Source organism: Mesoplodon densirostris, chromosome 9 (genome assembly GCF_025265405.1).
Source record: "Mesoplodon densirostris isolate mMesDen1 chromosome 9, mMesDen1 primary haplotype, whole genome shotgun sequence".
In the NCBI taxonomy this organism is placed as follows: domain Eukaryota; kingdom Metazoa; phylum Chordata; class Mammalia; order Artiodactyla; family Ziphiidae; genus Mesoplodon; species Mesoplodon densirostris.
Window position 1 is genome coordinate 16,105,393 of NC_082669.1, and position 16,359 is coordinate 16,121,751.

The 16,359-nt window shown below is 35.5% G+C and overlaps 1 protein-coding gene and 1 non-coding gene across 2 annotated transcripts in view; one reads left to right on the top strand and one right to left on the bottom strand.

Moving 5' to 3' along the window:
- ORC5 (origin recognition complex subunit 5) overlaps nucleotides 1-16,359 on the bottom strand; it is an 81,223-nt gene that overhangs the window by 53,742 nt on the left and 11,122 nt on the right. The window contains exons 4-8 of the mRNA XM_060108093.1: nucleotides 14,397-14,471; nucleotides 10,544-10,655; nucleotides 5,028-5,158; nucleotides 2,156-2,204; nucleotides 1,978-2,068 (exon numbers count right to left, since the gene is read on the bottom strand). Coding sequence (XP_059964076.1) covers nucleotides 1,978-2,068; nucleotides 2,156-2,204; nucleotides 5,028-5,158; nucleotides 10,544-10,655; nucleotides 14,397-14,471 — 458 coding nt within the window. The remainder of the gene's footprint in view (nucleotides 1-1,977; nucleotides 2,069-2,155; nucleotides 2,205-5,027; nucleotides 5,159-10,543; nucleotides 10,656-14,396; nucleotides 14,472-16,359) is intronic.
- LOC132496532 (U6 spliceosomal RNA) lies at nucleotides 15,484-15,590 on the top strand. Its single transcript, XR_009533433.1, has one exon. It is a non-coding gene; the product is annotated as a U6 spliceosomal RNA (small nuclear RNA).

The following is a 16,359-nucleotide window of genomic DNA, read 5'->3' on the forward strand; positions in this document are numbered from 1 at the left end:
TTCTTCTACCCTCCTTCCCATCTTTTCGTTTTGAGCTAAAATTAATCAAAATGTGGTGCTCATCACTCCTTTTGCTAAAGTTCCCCAGTCATCTCCATTGCACCAACACTGTCACTAGCAGACTCTTCAGGAAGTGTTTATGAGTACACTGTTCCCTGAGTTCTCACATGTTTAAAACTGTTTTTCTATAGCCACAATACCTGAATGACAGGTTGCCTAGATATAAAATTCCTTGGCTTACACATCCTCTCTCCTTAAGTTTCTTGAAAATGTTGCTCACTTGTTGTCTTGCTTTATTACAGATTCACTTTCCTTTGTGACGTATTTTTGCCTTAATTTCCACCCCTTGCTTCATTCTTCACCACCAAGCCTCCAGAAGATGCCACGTCCTTCCGAATCACCTCTCCGTCTCCCCTCAAAAACAGTACTTTCCCAAACCTGCCTTGTTACTTCTTGTCTACATACTCTTGGAACACTTCCTTCTGATTCTTCAGTAGCCGGTGCTCTAATCCTTCAGATCTCACTTGTTCTCAGGATTATCCCACTCAGGGTAGGACTCTCTTTCTGGAGGTGATTCATTTGTATTTCATCACTTCAAGTCGACCCCATCCCCTGTCCCCACTGTCCTCTCCTCTTTTCCTTATAGTCTTTGCTTAACTTTTTTTTTTTTTTTTTTTTTCCGGTATGCGGGCCTCTCACTGTTGCGGCCTCTCCCGCTGCGGAGCACAGGCTCCGGACGCGCAGGCCCAGCGGCCACGGCTCACGGGCCCAGCCGCTCCGCGGCATATGGGATCCTCCCAGACCGGGGCACGAACCCGTATCCCCTGCATCGGCAGGCGGACTCTCAACCACTGCGCCACCAGGGAGGCCCTTTGCTTAACTTTTCACTTCAGCGTAAGCCCCAGAGTTGGCTTTGCTGGCTTCAGTTATTTATTTCACTATTTACATATAAACTGAAGTTTACAGTCAGCTCTGTAGACTCCTAGTCATATTGCAGGCAAGGGTTGTGAGTGATTTTATTTGCTTTCCTTACTGACCTTGTGGAGGGAACTTGATTTAGGTGGCCAACACTATCCTATGGGAAACTGGAAGTCCTTGTATTACTATGTAAGAGTCACTTTAACAAGCATCCAAATTTTTCTATCTTTAAAAGATCAGATCACAAGCTTTTCTATTCTGTGACTTCCAAAAATTCTCATCAATTATTAAAAAGAAGAAGAAGAATATCTTTGTAATATTTCTACTTATTTAGACACTATTACATTCTTATAATCAGCTAATTAAATCAAGCACAAAGTAAAGTAGTTATAGAATAAGGTATTCATGAAAGAAAAATGATAACAAAATTGATTAGAAAGTGAAAAAAGACAAAAGCGTTGCCGTTTTTAAATTTCTATGTTGCTTTGTAATGTAGGCTAAACCTAACACCTATAAGGCACTTTATTATTCACACATCATCTTCACATATATTATTGAAATCTTCTAAGGATTGTTAGAAGAGGGATCCGAGGTCTAGAGGTTTTAGGTGAATTGCTAAGACCTCATAAGGCAGAAAACGGCTAAGCTGGAAATCAAAACTATGTTCTTCTCACTACTCTATGTCTGTGCAACCATGTCTCCTAAGCAGCTTCATTACTATGAAAGTCTAATAACAGACAAATGTAGATTTATGACTTGACTCACACATTTCTTTAATGATCAATTTTTTATTATACCATTCAAATATCTAACATAAATATAAAAAACAAAGCTGAAACTGATTTTCCTGTAGCTTTCCAGATTTAAAAAGGTTAGCAATTATTAGTAATATGACTTGAGTAACATACTGGCTAAAAATTGTTTGTCCTTCCCAAAATAATAAGAAATGATTCAAATCACAAGAGTTTTTTCCCAATGTGAAGAAGGTAAAGGAAAATATGTACACTTTAGTGAATATCCCAAATATAGAAAAAATACATATACTAAATAGAAAATTACCTTGATATCTCCCTGAGATAAACAGTCTGCATGGCTTTTTTCAAATGAGGTTCAATATTTCTCCAGAGTTTGCGAGTATCACGTTCACTTGCTACTCCAAAGAGAGAAAATTTCAATAATTTAGATATTACAGAAACTTTTTTCAAAAGAAATATTATTATAGAAAAATTATAGTTACCTTCTCCTTTAACAACAGGTTCACAATATTTAGGAAAATTAAGTACTGCCTATAAACAAGAAAAAAAAAAGAGAAAAAAGCACTTATCTACCACAGTTAAATATTATTTTTCAAGTAAAAATTTTATTAGAATTCAGGCAATTTTATTTCAATATAATTGCTCAAGTAAAATGTTATTATAGTTTATTACTACAACAATAAAACCACAATTATCAATAACAACAGTAAAACAATATGTAAAATATTCCTTAACTGGCTAAATCCTGCCTAATGTATCAGCCTCTAGATATAAAGAAATGTAACAATTCCCAAAGCAAATTTAAAAGCACATACATCAGGGCTTCCCTGGTGGCGCAGTGGTTAAGAATCTGTCTGCTAGTGCAGGGGACACAGCTTCGAGCCCTGGTCCGGGAAGATCCCACATGCCACGGAGCAACTAAGCCTGTGCACCACAACTACTGAGCCTGCACTCTAGAGCCCACGAGCCACTACTGAGCCCGTGCGCCTAGAGCCTGTGCTCTGCAACAAGAGAAGCCACTGCAATGAGAAGCCCGTGCACCGCAACAAAGAGTAGCCCCTGCTCGCCACAACTAGAGAAAGCCTGCGTGCAGCAACGGAGACCCAATGCAGCCAAAAATAAAAACATAAATTTATATTTTAAAAAAAGCACATACATAGAAAAGATGCCTAAAAAGAATATTCTGCAGATGATTTATTAAACTCTTAAGAAATATGCCACTTACAAACTTTAAAACAAATAATAGTATCCATTTGAAGGAAAAAGGACAACATATATTTATTATCCTATGTTCTACATACTCAGAAAAATATAGCACTATACTATTTTTTCTCCAATGCTTAAAGATCATTTCTTATATTTATTAGTATTACTAGTAGTAGTAAAGACTTAAACCATACTTCAAGCCTCAAGTTTATGAATGATGTAACAATAACATAAAAAGCTGTAACCTCATCCCTAAATAAAATCATTCCTCAGTGAAATCCAAAGGACTTTATAAAAACCATGTTTAAATTTCACATTTTCGGGCTTCCCTGGTGGCGCAGTGGTTGAGGATCTGCCTGCTAATGCAAGGGACACGGGTTCGAGCCCTGGTCTGGGAGGATCCCACATGCCACGGAGCAACTGGGCCCGTGAGCCACAACTACTGAGCCTGCGCGTCTGGAGCCTGTGCTCCACAACAAGAGAGGCCGCGACGGTGAGAGGCCCGCGCACCGCGATGAAGAGCGGCTCCCACTTGCCACAACTGGAGAAAGCCCTTGCACAGAGGTGAAGACCCAATACAGCAAAAATAAATAAATTAAAAAAAAAAAATTTCACATTTTCTTTTCCTACTAATAGTTACTCTAAATAATTCCTCCTTCTTGTACTTTATAATCTACTTTGAAATGGCTGCCAGCACAGATTCCCACAGGTTTCAAGGACATCAGTGCTAAGGAGTAGAAGCTACAAGTTATTTCCCAGGAAGGACAATGGATGAGTATTTGCTCCTGACTCCATCTCACACTGAGGCTGTGCACTGACCCTCGCTCCTCTCTGTAAGCCCCCCTGTTGTCATTTCCCTTGGGCACCAGGAGTCTCAGACATTCAACTTCCAGAGAGATGTTAGTGAGGAGCTTGAACTAGAACAGCTTGTCTTCTGTTTTTTTCCCTACTCAGAAGATGCCTGAAACGTACAACTAAATCAGAAGAGGCCTAAAGTTTAAAAGTTCCAAAAACATACTAAATGTGAACACAATTTTAAATGGTCATTTTCTCCTATATTCTATCTCAAATACACACTGAATCCCTCTAATACTTTTCAGAGCAAAGAAAAGAGCAAAGCAAAGAAAATGTACCAAGAGATATAGAATCTGTTCCTTTGAAAGCAACTGTTTTGTAAGGTAGATAGATAGTGGGAAGCAGCCGCATAGCACAGGGAGATCAGCTCGGTGCTTTGTGACCACCTGGAGGGGTGGGATAGGGAGGGTGGGAAGGAGGGAGACGCAAGAGGGAAGGGATGGGGGAACAGATGTATATGTATGACTGATTCACTTTGTTATAAAGCAGAAACTAATAATAAAAAATAAAAATAAAAAAAAAGAAAGCAACTGTTTTCTAGCCTTAGGTATATTACCATTTTCTATTACATGGAGATAAGACCTTAAGTATTAATAAAAGGTTCTAAAAGTGAAACCAGATATTCTTGCCTCCTCCTTTTCAGATCCCCACAACTAAAGTAGAAAGGTAAAAATTAAATTAAATATGAAAATTAAAGTAAATACAATTATTTTCCGAACTGCCTATGAAGTATAAACAGCTATTCTAATGTTTTTAAAAACTTTTTAAAGTAATCTTTTATATAAATATCCAAAGTATTCCTTTATATAAAGATTACTAACTCAAGGTCAGTGGCTAATGAAACACCTATATAAAGCTTCTGACCATATTCAAATTCATCTAGATTCCAGACCACTATCAATACATACATAAACCTGAAAAAATCTGTTACAAAAAATTAACAAAAAGATATAAAATTGCTTATTAAGTTTTCACACCACCTTTCTGTTAATCTTCATTTTAATTTTAATAAAGTTAAACATTTTCTGCAATTAGAGAAAAGAGAAAGGAGGAAATTAAAAAAACACTCCTAAGGATGTATGAAAAGAAACAACTAAAAATGACTGAAAGGTTTCTGATCAGGTCAAAGTTTGTACTAACCCACAGACTTCTACATTCTTAGGGTGTATTTGCTCCCAAAGGCCATATCCAAATTTCCAGAATAAATTTTCAGCTTCTAGCCTATCTCACACCCTTTCTTTATGGAAAAATATTAAAAGATGTACATTTTTTTTAAGCAAAATGAGCACGGACCAGATGCCGGAGCTCCTTCAAATCTCGACAGACGGTGTAGAAAACTCCAAGAAGAATGTTAATGTAGGCAGCATAGAAATCAGCCGAATACTCTGGAGGATGATCATGGGATAGAATCTTTTGAAGGTTACCTGTTCACAGGACACAAATGAGCAGAAATGACTGACCCATCACCCTAGTTATATCTTCTAGCATTTTATAACAAAGGTTTAAACAATAAATACACAGGCTCAGTAATTATTAGGAACAATGAAACAGTTACAAGATTAGAATGCAAAAGTAATACAAGTTTTGAAACTGAGGTAAAAGAATTATGAACCTAACATTCTAAAAAAAATTACTAAATTTTACTTAAGACAAATACGAAGCAGTGACACCTAAAGAAAATCACAAAAACCTTATAACAGGCAACATCAATATCAAGGGCAAAAAAATAATATGGATTCCACTTATTTTGCTAACAGTTAAGTAAATCAACTAGATAAAAATAAGCAGTACTACATAAACTACCACCAAACTGGAAAATGCTCATTTTTTGTAAAATGAAAAGAACTCATGATTTTTTTAATGAAAATCTTCATCTTTACTATGTCATTCCCTTTTTTATAAAATGTGTTTTCTTCCTACAACTTTGGTATCTTTAGTTCTCTTCTACCTTAAACTCCTTATACAGTATCACACGTTTAGAGTCCTAAACTTATATTTTATCCTGCTAGAAATATCATATTGTAGAAGCACAGTTAAAACTAAAAAGAAACCACCTATTATTCAAAATTTCCCAGTTATAGCACATAAATTAGTCATTCATTCATTCCTTACTGCAATTCCCTCTGACTTCTTGATGCAATGGTCTCTTTTAGACTTCTCAGTTAAGAGCTCTTTGAACATGACTAGTACTTTAAGCCTAGTTCCATAGGATTCAAGACTTTCACAATACTTACAAGTGAAAATTCTCATGGGATGTTCTGATCATGTCAATTTCCTTTTGTCTAAGAATCCCTTAAGTGAGTATTTTTACCATGGATATGTTCCCATTTACCATCAGCCTTTGATTTTAACTACTGTCTTATTCCTCACAGTCAGTTAGATATAGGTACATAACAATATATATGGCCTATCAACAGATACTAATATACAGAAATTTAGAAATAGCTATATTAATGGGATCTTTTAAACAGGGCAGTTGGCCAAAACCAAAAAAAACAAATAAACAAAGGCCCAAAAAAACATTTCAAAGCCTATTCTCATGCCTAGAATGTTATCCTGAAGGAATTTCGGATAGAGGCTGTTACTAGATCTGTATTTTAATATCACAACCACTGAAAAAAAATACACAAAGTCCAAAACTTGACTTTGGAGTCTATGTATTTTTACATGTAATAGCAGTTTTAAATTTATGTTACTAAGCTTTTTAAAACAAATATTTGATACACTAAAAATTTCTAAAGGTGCCTTAAAACTTGGAGATAAAGATATTTATATACTGTGTTGGCCAGAAAGTTTGTTTGGGTTTTTCCATAACATGTTACGGAAAAACCCAGAAAACCCCGAAAGAACTTTCTGGCCAATCCAATAAAAGCTGACAAGTAACTGGATAGATGAAAGAAAGAAGGGAGGGAGGAAAGGAAGAAAGGGATCAACGGTCAGACAGACAAACATACATAGGCAAAAAGGTGGTCTCTAAATGCATGGATGAGGAAACCTGGAAAACAGTTAAGTCTCCAGCTTAGACTGCACTCCTAAGCTTCTCCTGACTCTCTTCTGGATATCCCTTACAGGTGACACTGAGTACCTCGTAAGAGAGTTGATTATATATGACCACTGGCCCATTTCAGTTCTGACTAAAGTCTTCTAAGAATTAGAACTTTCACTGGGTTGCAACAGAAGTAGAACAGCTGCTTAGTTATACAGGCTACAGACAAATTCTCAGAGTACAACTCAACATTAAGGAAGCAATACCAGCTCTAACAGTCAAACTTACTAAAAATCCCATCTCTAACAGAAAGCTGAAAGCAGTGTACTAGCAGGTAATAAATAAAGGGAAGGAGAAAGCACTTGATGGGTCCCCTGCTGTATTAAAATTTCACTATCAAAATATGGTCTAAAACACCAAGAACAACCATTTCTAACATGGAGAGGGACTTCTGCTGCCAGTCATGAGGGAGTAAGAGGGTCCAGAAATACTCTCCTATAAATAACTAAAAACTGGACAAAATATAGAAAACAATTATTTTCAGACATCAAACAACAGGCAACAAAGGACTGTAATACACGAGAAAAGTGAAATGAGGTGAGTTTTACCATCAGCCAGGCTTTCTAACTGAGGTAATTTTAGAACTGTGGTTCTAAAAAGGAGCCCATTAATCTCAGTGAGTTGATAAGACAGAGATGAGAGAAGAGAGAGCTAAGGTAGCTAGAATGTGCAGGGTAGAACACATGAGAAAAGGAAGCTATGCAGAGAAAGAGCCCCAGAAATCTGCCTACATGTTGCCCTTGATTCTTAGCTGAATACCAGTACTTATATGCCTAGAGTAAAACCTCAAAAGGACAAGCAAGAACAACTTCTGGGGAAAAAACAATTACTGGAGAGCTGTTAAGTCAAACAATTTCCAGAGTTCAGACAGGGCTATAAAACTGTTCATTTTGCCACCAGTAAGAATGGAGAAACTATACTAAATACATGAGGCATTCAGCAGAGAAGCCAAAAGGACTGTATCTTAGAAGTAGAGCTAAAATTAGCCCTGGAATAAAGGCTACTCTAGACCCTCTCTCCAAAAGAGCTTAAAAATAACCTCAAAAGGGTCACATATATCTTCAAGTGACTTAAATGCTTAACCAGAAAAGAAGTCCAGCATGCAACAAAAAATTTAATACCTGTCATTCAATCAAAAATTACTAAACACATGTGAAAGCATAATGGATACCCATAATAGAGAAAAATTAGTCAATAGAAACATCCCCACAAGGAAAGAGGTAGTGGAATTAGCAGACAAGAACATTAAAACAACGAATATAAACATGCTCATATGCTCAAGAATATAACGGAAAACAAAAGCATAATGAGATCGGTAATGAAAATTCCACTGGGTTGGATTAACTGCAAATTAGACACTTGTAGATAAAAAGGTCACTGAACTTGAAGACATAGAAACAAAAGCTATCCCAAATAAAACACTGAGGACAAAAAAAAGATGTAAAATTTAAATAAATACATAAGAGATTCAGCAGGACAATATCACGAGGTCTAACATTCATGTAACGTGGTCCCAGAAAAAGGTGTGGGGAGCACAGTGGGGGGGAAACGACAGGACACAGATAAAATATTTTTAGAAATAATGGCTGAAACTTTTCCAAAATTAAAACTATACACTCACATATCCAAAAAGCTCAACAAATCTCCAGCAGGATAAACAATAAAAGATATTTTCCACCTTGCCTTTTTATTTCTGTAAAGTCCAAATAGTAATATATTATAAGGTTTATAATAAATGTATATGTTAAATGTAGGACAAAAATAGCACAAAGGTTGTGAGGTGGGAAATTATAAGTCATTGAGATTTTCAGATTGTTAACTAGAGGATAACTTAACTTATTCTGATTGATTCAATAACTAAACCAAAAACCTGATCAACTGCACTATAATCCACCCGAAGAAAAAAAAAAAACAAAAAAAACCAAAGCATTACCAAAAGATGAGCAGTCTGTGTGGGAGAGAGAAAACAAGAAATCCAAATCAGGGCCCTAGTGATACTGCTAAGAGGAAAGAGTGTCCTGAACATCAGATACCATATTTCTACAGATGACATATGTACCAAGTTATGGTTGGATGACTTAGACACTAAGATTATCCTTTTGCTCTGGTTCTATGCTTACTTATTCTGACTATAATTTGGCTTATCAATTAATGCTTCCTTTTTGACTTTTTTTGTATGATTATGATGCTTTTGAATTATTTTAAAAAAACCTAATGTTAAAGGCTCTAAAATTTAATAATCAGATGAACTTGGCTCCACATTATACTCTTTCCAAAAATCTATTAGATTAGGGCTTCCCTGGTGGCTCAGTGGTTAAGAATCCGCCTGCCAATGCAGGGGACATGGGTTCAAGCCCTGGTCGGGGAAGATCCCACATGCTGCGGAGCAATGAAGCCCATGCACCACAACTACTGAGCCTGCGCTCTAGAGCCGCACGAGGCACAACTACTAAGCCTGCATGCCACAACTACTGAAGCCCGCACACTGCAACGAAGAGTAGCCCCCACTTGCCGCAACTAGAGAAAGCCCGCGCCCAGTAACAAAGAAAACATAACCAAAAATAAATAAATAAATTTATTTTTTAAAAAATCTATTAGCTTACACTTTCTAAAATTAGCAAGGTCACTTTAATTATTTAATTATGTCCTCAAATTCTCTCCATCTCTGCAGCTTTGTATCCTTATTTTTTATAAAATTTAATCAAATTCTACAATTCATTATAGCATACTTTAATTTCAACTTCACTAGAAAACCACCATTTTTTAATAATTTTTCACTAAAATGGGTCATGAAAATCTTTAACATCTAATGGTCATGACATAAGTACAAAGAAATTCTTTTTATGAAATTCTTTGATTTATTCATTTTCTTCCTACCCTTTTCTCTTCTCCTTGTGATTTTTCATAGAAGAGGAGCTATTAAAAAATTAAGGGTTCCCTTCATCTATTTTGGTTTCCTTTTTGTTATCTCAGTTAATTATCAAAGGCAGGAGGTGTTACCTGATCGCTGTTCTTGTGAAAACAGGCAAAAATGTGTTGATCTTAAAAATGAATGTTTGTAGCTGATCAGTTCACAGGGATAGTGTTTCGAGGCCAAGGTCAAGGAATGTTATTTTTTCATAGCCTCTAACCAGCTTATGCTTCAGTTATAATCTTTGAATCTGAAGTATATTTGCACAGTAACAGCACAGTATTAATCTACAAAGCTTATCAGCAAAAAAAAACTATTGTATTCTTCCAAAGATAAAAATTATTATGATCTATGAAATTTAACATTAAACACAAACCAAAAAGGAATAAGAAACACAAGGGCTAGGACAGTTGCTACTGTAAGAGTTACAGTAATGAAAAATGAGATTTATAAAATCAAAAGATACACTGCACATAGTACTTAACTCAAGTACATGGTATATAAAGATTTCAGTACAATTTTAATGTGCTTTGCCAATCTAAACATCTCACTTGTATGGATGTAATAATCCCACTTATATATACATCTTACTGTAGTGACTAAAAAAAATGTGAAAATACACCTTCATTTACAAATATCTGAGAACTGCTCTTTCAAAAAAAAGTTAGTAATTATACGAGAACAACCTCTATAAGTGCAGAAATATAAATAACATTTTATTTGAGATTGGCAGCAAACCATAATAGATTAAAACGTCAAAGTATTCCCATTTGAACATGCTAGCTTAATCTTTCAAACAACAAAAACTATTTTACTGAATATCATTTATCAAAACAATGTTTTCAAATTTACCTATGCTATAATCAGGGAAATACAAGACAAATGGCTCAAAGCATCCAGTATTTGGACGAAACTTTTCCCAAACAATCTCGCTGAGAAAGATAACAGTCACATTTCTGTCAGTCTGTAAAAGAGAGATAAATAAAAGTAACTTTGCATTAAAAAATCTTAATCAGAACAGTAATTCCATTTGAATTTTTCTTTCAAAAGAAATCCAGCAAAGTTCCAACATATAACAAATTATTTGCATACTAATAAGCCATATTTAGAAAATCCAATCAAGGAGCTCATCTTTGTATGCAAATTTTCAAACATAATTACTTAGAATTTCCATAAAACTTTTAGGTTAATCGACAATTCAGTTACCCATGAATGCTAGGACAGTCACACAGCAACTAATTTTATAGAAATTAAGAAACACATCTGCTTGAATGATTAAGACAAGAACTTTTTATCGGAATTTTCAAAGAAATCACACGCTTTACATCAATAAACTAAAAAAGACAAAACTTAACATCTCTCATTATTAAAATGGCTATAGTACCCAGAGAAAAGAAAATATCAGTTGCATATTTTAATGTATATTCAAGAAGATGGTGAGTATACATGAAAAACACAAACAAGTTTGAGTATCCAAAATACCAATGTTAAGTAAATAGACAACTTTTTTTTTTTTTGCAGTACGTGGGCCTCTCACTGTTGTGGCCTCTCCCGTTGCAGAGCACAGGCTCCGGACGCGCAGGCTCAGCGGCCATGGCTCACGGGCCCAGCTGCTCCGCGGCACGTGGGATCCTCCCAGACCGGGGCACGAACCCGCGTCCCCTGCATCGGCAGGCGGACTCTCAACCACTGCGCCACCAGGGAGGCCCTAAACAGACAACTTTTGAAATATATGTAGCAATTATAATCACTATTCCAAAAATAACATTAAGAGAACAAGCTCAATGTGTATGTTACCCTTCTACAGAGTGGCCACAAATGCTAATTCTAACGCTAGAATTTATCTATAGACACCTGGCATTCTCAACACAAATTTTAATGCTTCCCATGTTCTTTTTTTTTTTTTTTTTGCGGTACGTGGGCCTCTCACTGTTGTGGCCTCTCCCGTTGCGGAGCACAGGCTCCGGACCCGCAGGCCCAGGGGCCATGGCTCCCGGGACCAGCCGCTCCGCGGCATGCGGGATCCTCCCAGACCGGGGCACGAACCCATGTCCCCCGCATCGGCAGGTGGACTCTCAACCACTGCACCACCAGGGAAGCCCCCATGTTCTTTTGAACGTCTCCCAAGTTGACAAAACAAGACATATTTGTTTTGTTCTATAACTATTCTTAGGACCCAATCTCATACATAAATTACACTGTACTTTGATGGTGATTTACTATTTATTGATTTCTAACTTATGTGTAACCTTATATTCCAATTATCATTATTTAGAGAAATATACTTCTGGCTAACAAAGATAGCTGAGTTCAATAAATTAATAACTCCACAGAAAATGTAGCATCTTTATGAAAGAAAGGAAAAGATTTTTACTTTCAAATGCTCTTTTTGTCTTATTAATTTTTAAGAATCCTTCAATTCATTTCCATAGGGATAAAAAAGCATGCTCTAAACACAATCTTGATTACAAAGCATTGAGTTGTTTTTGCTTTAAAATATGATTACCCAAAAGAATTTTATAAAGTCTGTTAAAAAAAAATACTGAGAGGTTAAAAAAAAATAGAGGCATTTATCAGTCTAAAAGGATTTTAAGGACTTCCCTGGGTGGCTCAGTGGTTAAGAATCCACCTGCAGAGGACACGGGTTCGATCCCTGGTCCATGAAGATCCCACACGCCGCTGAGCAACTAAGCCTGTGCGCCACAACTACTGAGCCTGCACTCTAGAGCCTGCGAGCCATAACTACTGAGCCCACACACCACAACTACTGAGCCCACGTGCTGCAACTACTGAAGCCCGCATACCTAGAGCCCATGTTCCGCAACGAGAAGCCACCATAGTGAGAAGCACGCACACCGCAATGAAGAGTAGCCCCCGCTTGCCACAATTAGAGAAAGCCCACACGCTGCCACAAAGACCCAACACAGCCAAAAAGACAAAAAAAGTATATTAATAATAAATTAAAATATATATATTACAAAATAAATTAAAAAAAGGATTTTAAGTTGGGTAATGTTCTCATCTGTTCATCTGAAAGTACTTTCAGTGTACAGTGATATCTACCATAATTTAAACTTCATTTTAGTCTGATAAGTATTTAATATAAAAAAATGTGAAATGCTTTTGCTATATTTCTCTTAAATGAAATACACATTTAAAAATCAAGCATGCTTTCAGAAACATCAAAACAACAATTTTCTTTTCTGATGGAGTTGAGCTTACTATGAATTTTTCATTTTCTTCAAATAACTTCCATAATTAAAACTAAAAAAAAGTGAAAGGCCTAAGTACTGTGACAGGATGCATGATCAAAGGTCTAAGTACTGTGACAAGATAAAAATAGTGGAGTAAGTTTTACTGGAAGGGCGAGAGGACAGCAAGAATGCACTCTGGCTACCAGAGAGGGAGTCCTTGAGCAAAACAATGGGAAATAGTGGATGGATTTATGCAAACAAACCACAAACACAACAAAAAATAAATAAAAAAAAGAGAGAAGGAGACCTTTACTCAATGAGGATGGGTCCCTGGTGTCAGTAGTAAAATGCCAAGAGTTAATCAATCGGGGAAAGGCTAGACTGCATGAGGAAACCTCCAGGATAAGTCACCAACAGCTACACTTACTCTTCTCTTGTCCTCTCCACATCTTCCCCTCAAGACTATTACTAAAAGAGGATTTTAGGAGTCGGCCTTAGGCACACAATGATTTCAGTGGCAATCAGTTGACAACTTCTAGCAGTTTCTCAAATTTGAGTAATATACTTAACTTTTCGAAGGTGGTAATGCTCTAGACACTGTCTCCCCAAATATTCACTTAATTTTTATTATAATGTTCCTTAATACTTAAATAATACAGACATAAAACTAAGTAAGTATAAACTATTTATGCTCAAGGTACTTACAAAGTTATAAAACCAAATATTTTTATTTATAAGTTAAATATAAAACTATAAAACCAGTAAAATTTAAATTGACATTATTTGAATATGATGAACATTACTGTTTTGCCTAAACTAAATCTTTGCTCACTTCATGAATATGGTACTAACAGGAAACAGCCACAGTCCTTTTGAGTTTAGCATTCCTATAGCAACTAGTATTGGTAAAAACTGAATTCTCTCACCAGTTTCCTTTATTCAAACCACTACAAACTACTGCCTGTTGTTGCCATCATATTACTATTTGGCTTTCACCTGACATATACATAGTAAGTCTCTCCCTGTTCTGTTCTCATTAGACCATGACAATCACAGTAGGTGTTATTCAGTGCCAACACAATTTTAAGTTGAAACACAAAGCTCGTTCCAAAAACTGAGTGGCCATGAGACAGAACATCAGATGATCCAGAACAGACCTATCATTCTATTTTTAGATTACTGAAATGAAAATTTTAAAATTCTTGCAGAGTTCAAAGTCTAGCCCATCCCCACCATTTACTCTAGCAAACACCTAAAATCTTTTAATAGAAAGCAGTGTTAGCCACTTCACAATCAAAAATAAAAGCTAAAATAGTTGAAGAATAAGTCTTATCAAATCACAAATTGTTTTAACTTTGAAAAAATCCTCAACTTCACACGTAATAGCGAAATGCGTACCAACTTTATATTAAGAGATTATTTCTCACCTATCAAATTGGCAAAATGAAAAAATGTGACAACACAGTTCTACTGATTAGGCCGTAGGGGAAAAGGATTCATTCGTCACTTACCAATTCTTGTAACCTAAGAAATCCAGGTAAAAGATATGCTTCCATATCTCTTAGATACTCTGCTTTATCAAGAACCTTATGAAAAAAAAAAAAAAGCAGTGTCAAAATTGATTTAAAAAGCCCTTTAGCAAAACATTTACATAATATAATGCACAATTCAAGATCTGAGCTTCCCATGTTAAAAAACATGGAACTTATGAATTAATTTTTTAAACAGTATTTACATTTGTGGAAGACATTTCAAATATGTCAAATAAGTTAAAAAATGAACTACTAACAACACATTTCAACCAAGATTTTAGAGAATGGGTCATAGTTACAGTAAAAAATGTTTGTTTTAAAGATAGACCATCAAAAAGATAATGAATTAAGATGCTCTAAGGACCTTTTCTTATAGGTATACAAGAAATAAAACTATGTGCATTTTCAATTACATTTAGTAAAAGATAAATGTCTACCACATACCATTAATTACAAAGCTTTCTGACCTGAGAGACAGAAGAAAATTCTGTATTTCATCATGTAAAACTTTTCTTGCTTGAACTTTGTAACTCGATACTAAACCCTGTTTAACTAGAAAACCGATCATGTTAAGAAAGATTAAATTTTTGTTCAGTGTTATGATAATGCTACTGGGATTATGTTGCAAATTATAATCATTTAAATCAGGAATAAAATTAAAATGCAGGGAATATATTATTTCCCTGAATAGTCCAAACTGTTTTTTATCTGTTTTATTGATTAATAGACAGCTTGAAACAATGTATGAGAGTAATCAACTTATTTCATTCCTAATTCATTTAGACAAAAAAAAGCTAAAATTATTTACCACTAAAAAGATACAAATTAGTTTCTCCACTATATATTCTCAATTGCAATTTTCCCATCAATTTCCATTTAAAAACTCTAATACAGGACACAGATTAATTCAAATAAACTGGCCCATTTGTATGCCCATTTTAATGCAAAACACAAAACTGAAGCAATAAGTTAATAGTTCATTCTTCTGACTGGGTACAATTAACCCACTGTAATTAATGGTTTTATGGTATTTTAATAAATGATCCTTCTTCAAAAGCAATTATCAGTGCCCGCTTCGGCAGCACATATGCTAAAACTGGAACGATACAGAGAAGATTAGCATGGCCCCTGTGCAAGGGTGACACGCAAATTCGTGAAGCATTCCATAATTTTGCTGATTCACTTTGTTATACAGCAGAAACTAACACACCATTGTAAAGCAATTACACTCTAATAAAGATGTTTAAAAAAAGCAATTATCAAGTAACTAATATTCAAAGAAGTTAAAATTTTAATTCAGATTCAAACATTTAAAAAATAAATTACCTGAAGGTATTCTAATAGACTTGATTTGTAAGCTTGTTTACTGACTAGAAAACATTCTCAGACATTTTTCTGCATTATTTCCTAAGTGCTGAAACTTACCAATTCATTTATTAGCTAGCTGAACATTCTACGATTTACTCTAAATAATGTTCTATGCTAAACACCTGCAAACTTTTCCACCGTAATGTTTATCTAACAAATAACTTATTGAATGCCTACTTTGATCCATTGGGCCTGAAAAGTGAGTTGGGTCCTACTTACTCCTCATGGCTCTTTGCAGAATATTGATTCTCCCTCTTCCCTAAAGACACAACTTTGAAACTCTACTTGTTGGAGTCATCCAACACTCTGGGGTCATTCCTCCTTGGTCTTTAAATTTTATAGTTTCTGACTATGACATCTCTAATATAACTCCTGTATTTTTGGATATTTCAAAATCCACATAAATGACCTCCTTCTGATATGGTAGACTCATTTCCTTAAATCCCTCTCTCCACCAGTGATCTTGTTGCCTACGCTACCCAGTGAAAGATCAATTTATTTCCTACATCACTGGTTTTTGAAGTGTAGTCTGTGGCCCCCTGTGAGGTGAGGGCAGGGGGGTGTGCTGTTTCTG